General features: G+C 57.7%; 1 protein-coding gene across 1 annotated transcript; it reads left to right on the top strand.

Moving 5' to 3' along the window:
* The first annotated feature begins 1,792 nt into the window (after positions 1-1,792).
* On the top strand, positions 1,793-16,938 carry MFSD12 (major facilitator superfamily domain containing 12). The gene is made up of 10 exons (XM_075545026.1): positions 1,793-2,303; positions 9,850-10,060; positions 11,981-12,119; positions 12,211-12,411; positions 13,022-13,114; positions 13,201-13,293; positions 14,070-14,240; positions 14,322-14,416; positions 16,221-16,354; positions 16,472-16,938. The coding sequence occupies exons 1-10, from the start codon at positions 2,006-2,008 to the stop codon at positions 16,492-16,494; spliced, it is 1,458 nt and encodes a 485-aa protein (XP_075401141.1). The 5' UTR covers positions 1,793-2,005; the 3' UTR covers positions 16,495-16,938.
* The last annotated feature ends 71 nt before the right edge of the window (positions 16,939-17,009 follow it).

Genomic DNA, 17,009 nt, shown 5'->3' with positions numbered 1-17,009 from the left:
CCCCGCGTGGGCATCTCACCCTTGTCTAGAGACTCACTATGAGTTGGCATGACTCAGAGGCAGTGAGTTTGGGGGGATTGTTTTTTTAATGTGTGTAAGAGCATTTGCTTCTGGTGTCTTTAGCTCACACACTGCCCCCGCACCCACACTTACACACCCCGTGTCTTCCCATGTATGGGGTGGGGGGAGGAAAAGGAAGTCAAATTCCCAACGAGGGGTCTTCACCCCGTGCACTTTGGACACGTCTGAGAGCAGGACCTCATGCTTGGTAACGTAGAGGGGCAGAGAGAGCAAGGCCCTCGACAAGACGGATGGACGCAGTGGCCGCCACAGTAGACTCCAGCACCGGAGCCATGGTGCAGATGCAATCGCAGTGTCTCCTTCCGTTGGGCATGGGGTCAGAGCCCACGCAAGGCACTTAACCAGAAACAACAACAGACGGAGGGCGGACAGGTTAACTAGTAAACTGGGGTAAAGGGAAGGTCTGGGCAGGGCGAAGTGCAGTGTGCTGCAAAACCCTCTCTCATTATCTCAGAATCGCATGATGAGGAAAGAATTGTGGTTCCTATCTGTCTTTCTGCCTTTATCACCACCAAAGTGGTCTACCCTTATCTCCCATCTATCCCTGCGAGGCAGGATCCCTCCTGATATCTATTGCTTTTCTCACCCACTTAAAAAATATTATTAAAAAAAACCCCAACCCCTTGCCTTTGCAGTGATTCCAACTCCTTGTGACCCTGGAATAACCCTGGTGGTGTAGGGCTTGGGCCCTGGGCTGCTAACCTCAAGGTCAGCAGGTCGAAACCACCTGGTTCCAGGCAGAACCAGACATGAGATTTCCATGTCCAGAAGTTCTACCCTGGCCTGGGGTGACTGAGAGTGGGTGGCATCTAAGAACACCATACATGACACCCATTTTAGAGCTACGGAAACTGAGGCCCGGCGAAGTTAAGGGACTTGTCGCGGATGGAACCGCTTGGCATGGGCTGGGGCAGGATCTGGACACCACAGACGTGGCTGTAGGCAGTAAGTGTTGAAAGCCAAGGCTGAAGGTGGGGGGCTGGCAAAGTCTTCACGCCCCCCCACACCCTGGAGGAAGTTAAAACCGCTGGGGTACGGTGACCCAGGCGGGGGAGGGAAACTTAAGAACCAGGAGGGGCTGTGCTGAGAGCTGCAGTCTTGCAATCACTAGCGACTGACTCACTGGGTTCCCGAGTACAGCGCTTCCCGTCTCTGGGCCTGCGTCAGGGAAGGAGATGGGGCGCCGCTTTTTGGGGCTGCAGCCAGGCTAGGATGAGGTCATCCACGTGGGGAGCCTGGCACCGCTAGCGCTCATTAAATGCTGGTTGGTGTTATTATAATCATTACCCTATTATTATCGTTAATACTAATTAATTGGCACTAATTCTGCCCCCTGGCACCCCACTTGTTCCAGCTCCGACCACCGTCCCATCCCCACCCCATTCCACCAACCTCGATCTCACCCCATCCCTCTCCGGCCTGCAAGGGGGTTCAGCTAGAGCGGGACAGGTCTGAGGCCAGAGGTCTGAGTCGGGGAGCCACGGGCGTCGCCCCCCGACCTGGGTCTGGGGTCTTCCAAACCCTCGTCGTATCTGCGGGCGCTAGGACCCGGGAAACCCGCCGACGCCGGGGAGGAGGCCCGGCGAACCCGGAGGCCACGCCCTCATCTTTTCTGATTGGCTCACGCGCTCCGGCGCGTGGCTCGGATTGGCCGAGGCGGCCGCTGCTCCTAAGATTTCCCGCCGCCGCGCCCAGCCCGCGCCGCAGTCTCCCAGCGGCGGCTTCTGGGGTCGCCGGGGCGCTGGGCAGCCGAGGGCGCGTCCAGCGGAAGGGCAGCTGCCAGGAGCCGGACCGGCGCGGACACTTTTCGGAGTGGCCAGCCCGCCCGGGGTCTCCTTGGCGATCCCCGGACGGCCCGGCCTGGGGGTCCCCTTCCGAAACCCGGGGCGGGCCGGTCCCCGGGGCGCGCGCTGAGCCGGGCGTCATGGGTCCCGGACCCCCGGCGGCCGCGGCGGCGGCGGCGACCCCGCGGGCGCTGCCCCTGGTGGCGCGGCTCAGCTACGCTGTGGGCCACTTCCTCAATGACCTGTGCGCGTCCATGTGGTTCACCTACCTGCTGCTCTACCTGCACTCGGTCCGCGCCTACAGCTCGCGCGGCGCCGGCCTGCTGCTGCTGCTCGGCCAGGTGGCCGACGGGCTGTGCACGCCCCTGGTGGGCTTCGAGGCCGACCGCGCCACCGGCTGTGTCCGCTGCGGCCCGCGCAAGGCCTGGCACCTGGTCGGTAAGCACCCGGACCCCGGCCAGCCCTAACCTGGACACACCCCTGTCTGTCTGTCCAGAGCCCCCTGTCTGTGAACTGCATGGCCTGAGCCTCCTCCCCCTTCTGTGTGATGCCCCATGGCCTGAGCCTACCCTCTCTGTCTCCTTATCTCCTCTCTTAGTCCCAGAGCCCAGCTTCCCCCTCTGTCTGTCTGTCCTAGAGCCTCCTCCTTTCCTCTTCTGTCTGTCTGTTCATGACCTGAGCCAGCTGTCTGCCCCAGAGCCCCCTCTGTCTACTGGTGGCCTGAGCCTCCACTATCTGCCCCAGAGCCCTCTGTTTGTCAGCCTCGTCGGCTGAGCCTGCCCTGTCCATCTGTCCTTAGCCTGAGCCTCCCCCCAACCCCATCCCCCCACTGTCTGTTTGCCAATGGCTTGAGCTGCCCCACTCTCTCTGTCCCAGAACCCCTTCTGTCCACTGATGGCATGAGACTCCCATCTCTGCCTCTCTGCTGGAGGCCAGACCCCCCCCACACACACACATACACACACACTTCCCTACCTGCCCTACCCTAGACTGCGGTCTGACCTGTCCAACCACTCCACCTGAATATCTGTCTCACCCTGAGGCATGTGGAACCTTCTGGTGGGTCTGAGCTAACTGTCCAGGTCCTCCTCTGTCTGGCCTGACTTCCTTCTCTAGCTGGCAGGGGGTAACCTGGACCACCGCTGTCTGTGTTTGCCTGTCCCTCCCTCAGAGCAGCCCCCTCCCCCATTGGGGTAATCTGGTTTGGGGGTGGGAGTGGGGCTGCTGTCTGGGAAGCTGAGAATAGTGCCTGGTGCCTTGTATGTGTGTCCTCTCGCACCTTCCACCTGTCCAGCTGATTGGGTCTGTCGGACATAGTGGGGTCCTAGTGCCCTAGGACTGTCACACTAGTGAGTAGGTGGAGATGGGGCAGCAGGGAGTTGGGGGGAGGGTGGTCCCCAGTACACACTGATAAAGCTTGCTACTTCACCTCCCACCCCACCCAGGCTGGGGCTGAAGATTAACCCCAGCCACTAGCACCCGCTGAGCTCCCTTGGCTGAGCTGCCACCCACGCCTAGCATTCTGGATGTGGTAGGAATCTCACCCACTTGGGGAATTCTGGACGTTAGCCCTCTGTCCTTGGGGGCAAGGATCAAGGGGCCGCACTGTGGCCTCCTGAAAGTGTGATACAAACTGTAGCAGATCCCTGGGGCCCTGAGAGGCCGCCAGTCTGCTCCTGGGTCATGTGAGGCCATGACAGCCAGGGAGGGGGCCGGGAGAGGCAGGGCGTGGGCCTGGGGGTGGACGCTGCTCATCTGAGAGAAGTACATCCCAGCCTTCTCCAGGGCCTCAAGGGCAACTGTATTCCTTAATGGTGAGGGGAGCTCCAGGGACAAGGAGCCCAGGTAAAGCACCAGGTCCGTAAAGGTCGTCGTTTGAACCTACCCAGAGGAAGAAAGTTCTGGCGACCCGCTCCTGGCAGATGACAACCAGGAAACCCCATGGGGCATTTCTCCTCTGTTACGTGGGGTCCCCAGGGGTCAGAGTTCACTGCAGGGTCTCTAACCCAGGCAATCAAGCCATTGGTAAGCTGAGCAAAGACCCCTCCAGCTCAGGGACTCTTACTGTGCAGTGGGGATGGGGCCCTTGGCAGGTGCAAAGGCCCTGAGGTGGGTCCATGAGGCCTGTGGCCCTGCCTGACCCAGATGGAGTCTACGGCCCCAGCAGGGACAGGGTGAGGGCAGTAAAGATTGCTTGTTTGAAAGAGTAGGCCTGGGGCTCACACCAAGCCTTGCCCTCTAACCTCTCCCCTCTTCCTGGCCCCTCACCCATGCCATCCCAGTGGGCAATGGGGAGGCCCAGGAGGGTCAGTGGAAAGAGGAAGCCAGAGCATCTGATAAGGTGACTTGAGGAAAGGTCTCCCCAGTAGTAGTACCCACTTCTCTATTTTACCCCCGAATCTGTAGGGGGTAGGGGTGATACAGGTGCCCAGAGAGGGCTGGGCCCCTGGACACAGAACCTTCTGTGGGATCCAGATGGCGAGACTAGGCTTCAGAAGGGAACCATGAACTCTGGAGGGGGTGTTCCCACTGGGGTTTTGAAGGATGAATAGGTGTGTGTGTTGGCAAGGAGAGGGCATTCTGGGTAGTGAAAACTGTGCAGAGGTATGAACTATCAGGGCCTCTGTGAGTCGGAATCGACGCGGTGGCAGGGAGTTTGGCCAGGTTTTGGTGAGACCGGGAGACGCAGGAGCTGAGGTTTGGGAGCTTGAATGTTACCGGGGCCCCTGCTCCTCCCCATACCAGTCTCTGGAAAGGGGGGTAGGCAGGGAGCCAAAGTCATCCGCCCAGGCTGGTCCAGCGGGGCTGCGTGGCTGCACCGAGGTTAACCCCGCTGCCAGGCAGCAATGAGACTGGCCACCATCCCGGAGCAGAGTCGCGCCCGAGGCCTCCCCGCCTGGGGCCCCTACAGCAGGCTGAAAGTTCCAGAGAAACAGAGGCCTGTGGGTTTACTTCTCAGTTCCTGCTCTGCCTCTGGGCGATGAGGTCACTACCTCCTGGGTAGGAAGTCCAGTGTCCAGGCCTCCAGGCAGGGCGCCCCCGCCTATGCCCTCTCTACCCCCCCGCCCCCCCAGACTGGCTTCTCAGCTCCAAGGCTCATTCTCACCCACCTCATCCCCAGAGCCAAGGGCCAAAACTCACAGGCCATTGATGTAATGGGGAAGTCCCCACCCGCAGGCCACCCCCACTGAACTCCCGATGCCCGGTTAGGCAGGGGAGGGGAGAGGCCAGCCGGAAGCAAGTGCATAAATAGAGAATTCCCCGAGCCTGCCAAGGCCCCGGAGGCCGCAATGCAGGGTCCTGAGTAAGGGTGTTTCCTGCCTGGCTCACAGGAACTTCCTTGCTGGGCCGTGGTAGACTAGAGCATCTGCTTGTGACTGCTGTCCCACCAGCCACCAGGAGAGGTGCTGTTGGCCTCAGCCGGCAGAGCCAGTAGTCAGCAGGGAGGGCTTCTCATAGGAGGTTATTTGGGGACTGAGACCTGAGGGATGCGAAGGAGTCTTCCTTATTCAGGTGTGGGCACAGCCTGTGCAGAGGTGCTGGGGGCAGGACAGACCAGGAGAGCTGGAGGAACAATGGGGGGGGCACTGTGTGGTTTGAAGGAGGGAGGGGTGGGGTGGGGAGGGGACCAGTTGCAAAGCTGTGTGTGGGGGTGGGGTGGGGGGGTTTTCAAGGCTAGATCTTGAGCTTGTTCTACCGTAATGTGTTTCGGCTTTGTTTTGTTTCCTTCTGAGCCCTTGGAGGGAAGTGGTACACCCCTGACAGAGGTCAGTGGTAGCCTCGTAGTTTCAGCATCAGGGGCTAACCTCAAGGTCAGTGGCTGGAACAGATTCCGACTCCTAGGACAGGGTAGAACTTCCCCTGTGGGTTTCCGAGACTGTAACTTTACGGGAGTAGAAAGCCTTCCTCGACTTCCTCCCACAGAACGGCTGGTGGTTTAGAACTGCCGACCTTGCGGCTCACAGTCCAATGCTTAACCACGACACGGGATCCTCATAAAGAGTTACCATCTCGGACTCCTGGGGAGCAGTTCTAATCTGTCCTACAGGGTCCCTGTGAGAGGGAACGGCTCCAGGGCAGAGGGTCCCGTTTGGGCTTCGAGTCCCCAGGGATGAGGACAGCACCCAAGGGAGAGGCCGACTCAGAGCTGACAGGTCCTGCCGGCCTCTCCCAGGCATTGCTACCATCTGGGAGCCTGCTCTGGGTACAGGGAGTGGGGAACAAGGCCTTCCTGTGGGGCAAGCGAGAAGGGAAGGTGTGGGTCCAGGTGCTGCCTCAGTTTCCCCATCTGTCACCAGGGAGACAGCCTCCAGGGGCCCCAGGCTGGTGGTGGTCTTGGCATCAGTTCTGACTCACAGTGATCCGAGGGACGAGAGTACGAAACACGGCACCATCCTCAGTTGTTCTTATGTTTGAGCTCACGGTCACAGCCACTGCGTCTCATGCCGGGCCGTCCTCTTCTTCACTGCCCCTCGACCAAGCATGATGCCCTCCTCCAGGGACTGGTCTCTCCTGACAGCATGTGAGACAGGTCTCGCCATCCTTGCCTCTGAGAGGCATTCAGGCTGACTTCTTCCAAGATAGGTGTGTTGGTTCGTTTGGCCGTCCGTGGTCCTTTCTGTGTTCTTCGCCAGCATCATACTGTAAATGCACGGACGCTTCTACCGTCTGCCTTATTCAATGCCCAGTGTCCACAGGGGGTGATGGAAGCTACCATGGCTTGGGTCAGGCCCACCTCAGTGCTCAAAGTAACATGCTTGCTTATAAAACACTTTAAAGAGGTCTTGGGCGACAGACTGACCGAATGTAATGTGTGATTTGATCTCTTAACCGCTGCTTCCACAGGCATTAATTAGAGATCCAAGCAAGATGGACTCCTTGGCAACTTCACCCTTCTCTCCATGAGTTTACCTCTGGTTCAGTTGTGAGGGCTTGGGTCTTCCTGACACGGAGTTGTCATGCACACTGAAGGTGGCAATCCTTGATCTTCACAAGGGCTTCAAGCCCCCCTCACTTTCAGCCAACAAGGGCAGATCATCTGCATATCATAGTTCATTTCTAAGCCTTCCTCCAATCCTGATGCCACACGCTTCACATAATCCAGCTTCTCTGATTGAACAAGTATTGTGAGAGAAATACAACTCTGACCTAGACCTTTCCTGATCCGGGTACAAATTCCGCATGAGCGCAATGAAGTGTTCTGGAATTCCCATTCTTCTCAATGCTATTCTTTGTTAGTTATGATCCACGCAATTGAATGCCTTGGCATAGTCAGTAAAATACAAGTAAACATCTTTCCAGTGTTCTCTGCTTCCACCAAGATCCATCTGACATCAGCATTGAGATCCCTTGTTCTGAATCTGGCCTGAACCAGATTCCCTCTTCTGAATCTGGCCTGAACCCCTGGTAGCTCCCTGTCAATGTCCTGCTGCCACCATTGTTGGGTGATGTTCAGCAACATGTTACTTGCGTGTGATATCAATGATATTCTTCTGCGATGTCCACACTCTCTTGGGCCACCTTTATCTGGAATGTGTACGTAAATGGCTCTCTTCCAGTCAGTTGGCCAAGTAGCTGCCTTCCCAATTTCCTGGCCCAGACGAGTGAGTGCTTCCAGTGCCTCACGAGCGTGCGGGAACATTGTAATAGGCGTTCCACCAATTCCTGGGGCCTTGGTTTTTGGCTGACGCTTTCAGTGCAGCTTGGACTTCTTCCTTCAGACCACTGGTTCTTGCTCACATGCTCCCTCCTGAAGCGGCTGGCATGCTGACGAGTTCTTTTTGGTGCAGGGACCGTCTTATTCCATCCTCTTTGGATGCTTCCTGCATCCTTCGGTATTTAGCCCGTGGAGTCTTTCACTATTGCAACTCGAGGCTTGAATCTTTTTCCTTCTGTTCTTTAAGATGTGCTGAGCATGCTCTTCCTTTTTGGTTTTCTAACGATGCCCTTGCGCATTTCATTGTAACAGTTTACTCTGTCTTCTCGAGCTCTCTGACCCGATCATTTACGATTAAGAACAAGTGTCGGCGTCTCTCCTGACAGCCACTGTCATCTGACCTTGTTTCCCGTCTTTTTTAATGGCCTTTTGCTTTATTCACGAATGATGAGCTCACTGTCCGCCCACAGCTCACCGGGTCTTCTGTCATTTGTGTTCCATGCAGCAAATCTGTTCTTGAAATGCAGATGGGATCGACTCAAGGTCATCTTTTGGCTCTCGTGGACTTGTTTTACTTTTCTTCAGCTTCAATCTGAACTTACATAGGAGCAATTGATGGTCTGTTCCACAGTCAGTCTCTGGTCTGGTTTTAGCTGCTGTGTTGCGCTTCTGCATTGTCACTTTTCACAGATGTAATCAATTTGGCTTCTGCGTATAGCATCTGGAGAAGTCCGCGTGTGTAGGCGCGGTTTGTGTTGTTGAAGAATGGTATTGCTTTGAACAAGTTGTTGGTCTTGAAAACCATGATCGCCAGCTTCCTTGCTGTCACCAAGGTCACATTTTCCAACTACTGCTCCCAGCTTTTGCATTCCAGTCGCCAACAATTATCGATGCACTTTGACTGCATGTGGGAGCCATTTCAGACTGAAGAGCTTGGTACAATTCTTCAATTTCTCTATCCCTAGCTTTAGGCATCAGTAAATGTTAATTATAGTTGTATTGATTGGATTTCCTTGAATGACGATAGATATAATCCTATCATAGACAGCATTATATGTCCAGATAGATCGTGAACTGTCTTTTGATGATAAACAGAAGGCCATTCCTCTTGAATGTGTCATTCCGGGCATAGGAAACCATGTGATTTTCTGCCTCAAAATGGCCTATCAATTCTAGTCCATTTCAGCTCCCTTAACATCTAGGGTCTCGGTCTTTATTGTTCCATTCCATTTTTGACGATTTTAATTTTCCTAGATTCATATATATTCAAGTTCCAATTGCTAGATATTGTGCGGCTGTTCCTTATTTTGAGTCGTGCCCCATCTGCAATGGAAGGTCCTGAAGGCTTTATTCCGTTAATTTCATTATAGTCGGCTCCACTTTGAGAAGGCAGCCAGTCCTCAGTCCGACCTGCACATCTCATATTGCTGACAGAGTCCCCTTATCTTCATCAGGCCTTCAGGATCTATCTGACCCTCGCATTGCTAAATCCTCCGAAGCGGGCAACTGATCCCTTCTTCGTAGTCTGTTCTCAGTCTGGAAGCTCCGTTGAAGCCTGTTCACTTCGGATGGCCCTGCTGGCGTTTGACACACCACTGACAGAGCTTCCAGCATGCCAGCAGCACACAAGCCACCGCAGTGTGACGAACTGGTGAGGGCAGGCCAAATCCCTGCCCCGTCTGTCTCCCTGAGCCATACAACCTGGCTGCGCCTTATTGCAACCTATGAGCCTGCTCTTTGCCTGTTTCCCATCTGACAAGGGGTGTATGCCCCCAAAAGACTTTACGCCAGTACTTGGAGGCTCCATCTTTTAGCTCTGTTGGCTCCATGATCGCCAGAGATTCTACCCTGCCCCCTCAAATCCTCTGAGCCTCAGTTTCTCCATCTGACACAAGGAGTGTGCTGTTTGTGGGACACCCTTGATATGATTCCGATTCTGGGTAACTGGGTGGACAGAGAACTAGCCGAGCTGTTGTCTGTATGGGAACCAGGTCTTTCTTCCATGGGAGCCGCTGAGGCGTTTGAACTGCCAATCAGCAGTGCTTAAACCGCTGTGCCACCAGGGCTCCTAATACAAGGCGTTTGTATCCCGGGCCCCCCTCTCCCCTGGACTGGTGTGTGGAGGCACCACCCCTCTGCCGGGTTTGGCTGCTTGATCTCAGAAGTAAAAAAAAACCTCCCTCTGTGCCTTAGTTTCCCCCAGATCCGTGGAAAGCGCCCCCCTGGGGTGTGCGTGCTGTCTCTGGGTGGCTCTGGGCAGTGTCTGGGCGTGTGGGAAGGCAGGGTCCCCGCTGGCAGTGACCCCTGCCCCTCCTCCACTCCCCACAGGCACCATCTGCGTCCTGCTGTCCTTCCCCTTCATCTTCAGCCCGTGCCTGGGCTGCGAGGCCTCCACGCCCGAGTGGGTCGCGCTGCTCTACTACAGCCCCTTCATCGTGATCTTCCAGTTCGGCTGGGCCGCCACGCAGATCGCGCACCTCAGCCTCATCCCGGAGCTCGTCAGCAACGACCACGAGAAGGTGGAGCTCACGGCTCTCAGGTACCGCCGCGCCACGCCCACCGCCGTCGGCCGGGGCGGGGCCTGGACAGGCCCCGCCTCCATGTGGGCTCAGTGGGCCCGGCTCAGCCTGGGCGCCGGGGCGTATCGGGCAGCTGTTGCTGTGTAACAAATCACCCCAAAGCTTAGCAGCAGCGAACAGCACCCATAGGTGGCCTCCCAGCGCAGCCAGCCTGGTCATCTGCTTGAGTCCGTCACCAGGCGCAGGTTTGTGGGATCCATTTACCTTTGCCACAAAATGTCACCTTATCGCTGATGGCACCCCGGGATCATTTGGCCCCCCGCCCCCGCATGGGCGTGGCTTTGTCCGCCCCGCCCACCCATACAGGAGCCCAATTCCTATTGGTTTCCCCACCGAGTTGCGTGAAGCGCTAAGGCGCCGCCTGCTGGATGGCACCGGAAGAAGAACATCTATGGAGCACTTCCGGGTCATCCTAGGGCTGGAGGGGCGGGCGCTTGTCGCAGGTACTGCCCTTTTTACACAGGGAGGTTTGGGCCCACCCCGCGCCCACCGGTGCCATTTTCCCGGCTGCTTGTGCTCACGTGGTGCCGCTGTGCCCCTTTTCGGTCTTTCTCACAATACTGCCTTCATCCCCTCTCATACGCACCGCACGGCTGACGGGGCAGTGCCAACACCGCATTCCTGAGCAGCCACGTGGGTGACCCAAAGTCACGTCACTGTGACGTCCCTTTATCGGGGGTCAGGGACTGAGCTGGCCTGCACGTACACTGCCCCAAGCGCCATGCTAGGCATCTGCTGCGAAGGAGGAGGGGGTGGGGGGGGAGGCGGGTCTGAAGAGAGTGGGTCTGTGGGCGAAGGGAGGGAGCAGGGATAGGACAGTACCATGTGCGAAGGTGGCTGGCCCTCAGCTAGGTTGGGCTGCCAACCTGACAGGACCACGCTCACCATGGCCTGTGTGTCCGTGGGTCCCCGCCCAGCCCCCACATCAGCCCTGTGGTCCCGGCCCTGCCTCTGAGTTCCCCATTGTGTCCCCAAAGGCCAGGGCACTAACGGTAGGGGTTGCTCAATGCCAGGGGTGGCCCCAGGGGCCCAGAGACTGAGTCACCCTGAGGCTGAGCCCCTGGAGGGCGTCTCTCCTGGCCCATGGGCAGAAGCCCACCTGGATGACTCTGGGTTATAGAGTTTGAGCTGTTAGAAGCTCAAGGCCTGCGAGTCAAGAATTCTCTAATCCAGCCTTCTGACATTGAATCAGGAAGACCGTAGAATAGGTGCATTTGAACGTGGTTGGAGAACATTGAAAGTACCACAGACTGCCAACATGACACAGCGATCTCCCCTGGAAGAAGTAAGGCCAGAGTGCTCCTTAGTCAAATATGGCAAGACTTTGTCTTTTGCATACTTTGGACATGTTGTCAGGAGAGATCAGCCCCCTGAGAAGGACATCATGTTTGGTATATTAGAGGGACGTTGAAACAGAGGAAGGCCCTCAGGGAGATGGACGGACACAGTGGCTGCAACAATGGGCTCAGGCACAGGAACAACTGAGATGGTACAGGATCCTGTGGGATTTTGTTCTGTGGTGCACAGGGTTGCTATGGGTCGGAGCCTATTTAATGGCAGCTAACACCAACAACAGGCTTCTGAGTATCTTGGGATGCAGTGTCCTGTCCTGCCCCGTCCTCCCACCCACCCACCCACACACACACACCTCTCCCTCCTGATCTAGAGGGCAGAGTTGTGAATCTTCATGTTGTGTGCAGATTAGGGAAACTGAGGCATCAGGGCCTTCCAAGGCCCCCCCTAGTGAGTCAGCAACAAAATCAGCGACTGGCCAGGGGCCCTCAGTGCCACAGCCCCTCGGACTGGGCTGCCTCCTGAGGAGGAAGTGGCCACGTGGTTTCCGGAGTGGGCTAGCAGAGGCTTCCCCTCTCCCCCCACAGGTATGCCTTCACCGTCGTAGCCAATATCACAGTCTACGGCGCCGCCTGGCTCCTCCTGCACCTGCAGGGCTCCACCCACACCAGGCCCAACCAGGAATTCAATGACCAGCTGGGGGTCCAAGATGTACCTGTCTTCCGGGTGAGCTGGAACCAGGGAAGGAACACCCCAAAGTCCCCACATGCGGGATTTGAGCCACTATTGACCCTCCCCCACCCCTCCGACTTCCCAGAATCTTTCCTTGCTGGTGGTGGGCATAGGAGCCATCTTCTCGCTGCTGTTCCACCTGGGCACCCGGGAGAGGCCCCGACCACAGCTAGAGGGGCACCAGCCACAGCCCGAGGAGTCGAATGAACAAAGCCCCCTACTGGCCCCCATGGCCCGGCCTGTGCTGCTTTGGAAACACTGGCTTCGGGAGCCAGCCTTTTATCAGGTACATAGTGACAAGGGGGCCTGGAGTCCTGGGCCCCCCTCCCCTAGCGTCTTTTACTCTACAAGGTTGTGGCTGCCAGGAAGCAGGCAAGGAATGCAAATGTAGCTGTTCCTGTGTCCCGCAGCCAAAGCAGACATTACTAATCGATGGTGTTAACACTCCTCTCTGCCTAGTCAACTAGGAAGTCATTGCGATGGATCCTGTGTTAGCTTAAAGCAGCTTTTTTGCGTTCAATTCCTGCCTTGCAGGGGAGCTCAGCTAGCCGCTCCTCTCTAGCGCCCTCTGCTGCTGGGAGTGGAGAGGCTCCGGCTTCTGATTCTAGTCTCCCTCTGCAGCGCCATCTGCTGGTGAAAGCTGAGAAGCCCCTCACCTCCCTTCACAGCGCCCTCTGCTGGTCCTAGCATCACTCCACAATGCCTTCTTGATGGTGGGAAAGAAGTGGCTGGCTTCTGATTCTAGTCTCCCTCTACAGCGCCCCCTGCTGGTGGGAGAAGGCCCCACCCCTTTCTGGTCCTAGCCCCGCCCCCTTCACAGCACCCTCTGCTTGGGAAAGTGGAGACGGGCCCTGTCTCCACTTCCTCCATGGGTGGTGTCTGTCTCTTTCCCCAAGGTGGGCCTGCTGTATATGAGCACCAGGCTCATTGTGAACCTGTCCCAGACGTATATAGCCATGTACCTCACCTACTCCCTCAACCTGCCAAAGGTGAGCCCGGTGGGGTTGGCGCAGGGAGGTGGGAGGCTCCTGCCCTGTCAGCCTGCTAGAGCTCCCGCCTGGCTCTCTCCCGATAGCGGTTCATCGCGACCATCCCCCTGGTGATGTACGTGAGTGGGTTTGCCTCCTCCTTCCTCATGAAGCCCATCAACAGAGCCATCGGGAGGAATGTGAGTGCGGCCCGAGGGGAGGCAGCCAGGGTGGCAGGGTCGGGGTCTGCAGTCAGGAGCCCACCAGAGTCAGAACAGGGACCCAGGGTTGAGGGGCACAAGCCGGGAGCCTACCAGAGGCGGATCCAGTGACTGGGGGCCCCGAGAAAGAACCAATGCCCCGGGGACCCAGCACAGTGGGCTTCAACCCCACAAGCAGGAGCCCACTGGAGGCAGCGCTGTGGTGGCCCTAGACTTCCCTCTCTGTACAGAAGCCCCAGCCCCGGGAGCCAAGGACTCAGGAAGGCCAGGGGCCCTCCAGCTTCTGGAACTGCAGAGTTCTAGAACTTTCTAGAAAGAATGGCCCATTCTAAGCTGTTCACTGTGGAAGGCGCATGTGGCCCCTCAGCACCTGAAGTGTAGCTTCTGGGATGGGGTGCTGAGCCCCCCCTTTCATTCCTTAGTGAAGGAAGGGAGGAGCCTGGTGGTACAGTGGTTAAAGCACTCAGCAGCTGTCAGCTTCTTAAAAATGTCCGCTTTGGAGACCCTGTGGGACAGGTCTACTGGGGGGGCCTTATGAGTCAGCATTCATTCCCAAGGGCCCACGGGGGTGGGAGGGCTGGTCCCCAGCAGTGCTGAGAAACTCCCGCTCTCTTCCATCTTGGAATTCCACATGTTCAGGGCTGGGGGGCGTTCCTAAAAGGGTGCACAGCCCAGTGCCCCCTCTGCCGTGGGGGGAGGGGAGCAGCAGGGGAAGGGATGATGGTCATCCTGACGCTGAGCTGGTCTCCCTGCAGCTGACCTACTTTGCCGGCCTCCTGGTGATCCTGGCCTTTGCGGCCTGGGTGGCGCTGGCCAGTGGGATGGGCATGGCCGTGTATGCAGTGGCTGTGCTGCTGGGTGCCGGCTGCGCCACCATCCTCATCACCTCACTGGCCATGACAGCAGACCTCATCGGCCCCCACACGGTAGGGCTGAGGGCAGGGCCCGGTGGGTGTGGTCCCCCAGGGTGTCCATGGGCACCCACCACCCTGCCCGTGTCCCCACAGCACAGTGGAGCCTTCGTGTATGGTGCAATGAGCTTCTCGGACAAGGTGTCCAACGGTCTGGCTGTCATGGCCATCCAGAGTCTGTCTCCCTGCGCGTAAGTGCCCGCCCGCGCATCCCCCCCCTCACCTAATCATTCCTGAGCCAGCTCACCATTTCATCCATCTGTCTGTCCATCTGTTGCTTCATCTGTCTGCCCATGCATTCACATGCCCACTCATCTCTTCACGTGTCCACTCGTGACGTCATGTCTCTTCACATGTCCATCCATGACATCATACGTCTCTGCGTACATTCATTCATGAGGTCACACGTTTCTGCATATTCCTTTCTTCATTCACCTATTCCATCATCCATCGATTCCTCGGTCCTTTGTTCACCCATTTGCTCATTCGTCATTAACAAATTCATTTGTTCATCCACCAATCCATCTGTCTACCCTCTCAGTCAGACATCTACCCACTCACCCATCCACTCACCCGGCCAGCCACCCCCCATCCACCCACCCACTCCGCCATCTACCCATCTATGCACCCACCAATCCATCTTCCATCTGTCCGTCTACCCACCCATTCACATATCCACCCATCCACCCACCCATTTATTCATCCACCTAGCCACCCACCCACCCATCCATCCATTCACTCATCCACCCATCCATCCATCTACCCATCCATCCACCCATTCAGCCATCCATTCACTCATCCACCTGTCCTTGCATTCATGCACATCTACCCATCCATCCATTCACCAGTCCATCCACCCATCCAGCCACCATCCCATTCATACATCCATCATTCCTCCTCCATCTATTCACATCCATCCCCATCTATCCATTCTCTCATCCTCCATCATGCATCTCTCCTCCATCCACCCCTCACCCCATCCCCCATGCACTCATCCATCTGGCTACCATCTCATCCACCCATCCATGCATCCCTCCTCCATCCAACTACCTCTCCACACATGTACCCTTCTACCTGCCCACCCACCCATCTACCAATGCATCCATGCATTTCCTCTACCTGCCCACCCACCATTTCCAACCATCCACCCATCCACTCATCAGTAGGGATTTATTGGCACCTGCTGTGCCCGGCTCCACTCTAGGGCCAGAGACACCCATGGACAGAAGGTCCTGGCCCTACTAGGACTCACAGCCTGGCTCACGTGTCCTGGGAGACCTGGTCACTGCTCACCTCAGACAACATGTTCATTTATTCAACAAATGTGTGTGCCAGGCACGGAGGGTGCCGTGTATGCAGGGGCCGCAGAGGGAGGAGGTGGGGGCCTGAGATCCATGGAGCTGGCGCCCTGCAGAACCCCAGGTGGGAAAGGCAGGCTTTCCTCAGGAGCTGGGGCAGGGACGGGCCCCTCACACAATCGCATGGCAGTGTGTCACGGAAGCTGTGTCACGAAGACACCCCTGACTGGGGCCAGATGCGGTTGGGCAGTCGAGAGGGCTTTCCTGAGAAGGTGACTGCAGAGCTGAGCCCAGCAGGGTAAATGAGAGGCCGCTGTGCAAAGGCCCTGGGGCAGGACTGAGCCTGACCAGTTGGAAGAACAGCTAGGGGCGAGGGGAAGGGAGGAGGAGGAAAGAGCAGGGAGGGGTGGGGCGTGGTGGACAGGGTCCAGTGACCTGAGGGAGGTGAGAACCCCCCTGGAGCACTGTGAGCAGAGGGGGCGGGGCCCTGGCTCAGGTGCTCACAGGTGTCCTCTGGCGTGAGGGAAGAACAGGCAGTGAGGGCGGAGCCAGGACCAGAGAGAAGCAACCAACCAACTGGACAGGGGCGAAGGCAGAGCCCCGGCTGCTATATTGAAGGGTGGGATGGGGCTGGGGGGAGAGGGGAGTCGCTGGGGGTGTCCCACCTGGCCCTCTCAACCTGGGCTTCCTCCACCAGCAACTCTGAGCTCTGCTGCTCCGCTTGTGCTGGCTTCTACCATTGGGTGATGGTGGCGGTGACAGGGGGCGTCAGCGTGGCGGCCACCCTAACGCTCTGCAGCCTCCTCATCTGGCCCATCCGCCTGAGAAACTGTGAGTCGCCCCTCCCCATGGGTGCGGGGCTGGGGTAGCCTCCCCCACCCGTTCCCTCCCACCCCCGCCCCCACCCCCAACTCACCACTCATCTCTCTCCTGTTTTCTATTTTGCAGGGGACCCCAGTGCTCAGTCCTGACATTCCTTTAGCCCTGCCCTCTGTGTTTCTATGCAAATATGACCTGGTTATGCAAATTCATCCGGACTACCTTCTGACTCCTCACCCTCCAGCCAGGCCTGGACCTGGGCTTGTGAGGATAGGACTGGGAAGGCACTGACGGCTCGTCCCTGCAGGTGGCGAGGCCAAACCAGACTAATGGAACCACAGCCAGGGGGCACCCAGGGTTTGGGGGACACCCCGCACTCCACCATGGTTTCCCAGTTCTCTGGGCGGATGTGCTCACCAGACCTTCCTGACCAGGACTGCGCGGTGGACCTAGCCTGCTGGCAGATCTGCGGCTGGGCCGCGGGCTGGGCCAGGACCCCAGCGTGGGGGGCAGCGGGACTGCCCTGGGGGTCTAGCCTTGAGGGGGACTGTGGACTGAATAAATGAACAGTGCACCCCCGCGGGGTGCGACCGCAACTTCACGACCTTTGTCTGTCAGCAGGACCCAGTGCGCCGAGCGGTACCAGTACCAGCCTTCTGGGGCTGGA

This window comes from Tenrec ecaudatus, chromosome 1, assembly GCF_050624435.1.
Source record: "Tenrec ecaudatus isolate mTenEca1 chromosome 1, mTenEca1.hap1, whole genome shotgun sequence".
In the NCBI taxonomy this organism is placed as follows: domain Eukaryota; kingdom Metazoa; phylum Chordata; class Mammalia; order Afrosoricida; family Tenrecidae; genus Tenrec; species Tenrec ecaudatus.
Note: the sequence above shows the minus strand (reverse complement) of the source record. Positions and strands in the feature narration are given on the sequence as shown.

Excerpts from the sequence above, each read along its gene's own strand:
- MFSD12 (XM_075545026.1), top strand. The coding sequence starts at position 2,006 with ATGGGTCCCGGACCCCCGGCGGCCGCGGCGGCGGCGGCGACCCCGCGG. Across the intron at positions 14,417-16,220 it reads CAGAGTCTGTCTCCCTGCGC|CAACTCTGAGCTCTGCTGCT; the intron begins GTAAGTGCCCGC and ends TTCCTCCACCAG. Across the intron at positions 16,355-16,471 it reads GCCCATCCGCCTGAGAAACT|GGGACCCCAGTGCTCAGTCC; the intron begins GTGAGTCGCCCC and ends TCTATTTTGCAG.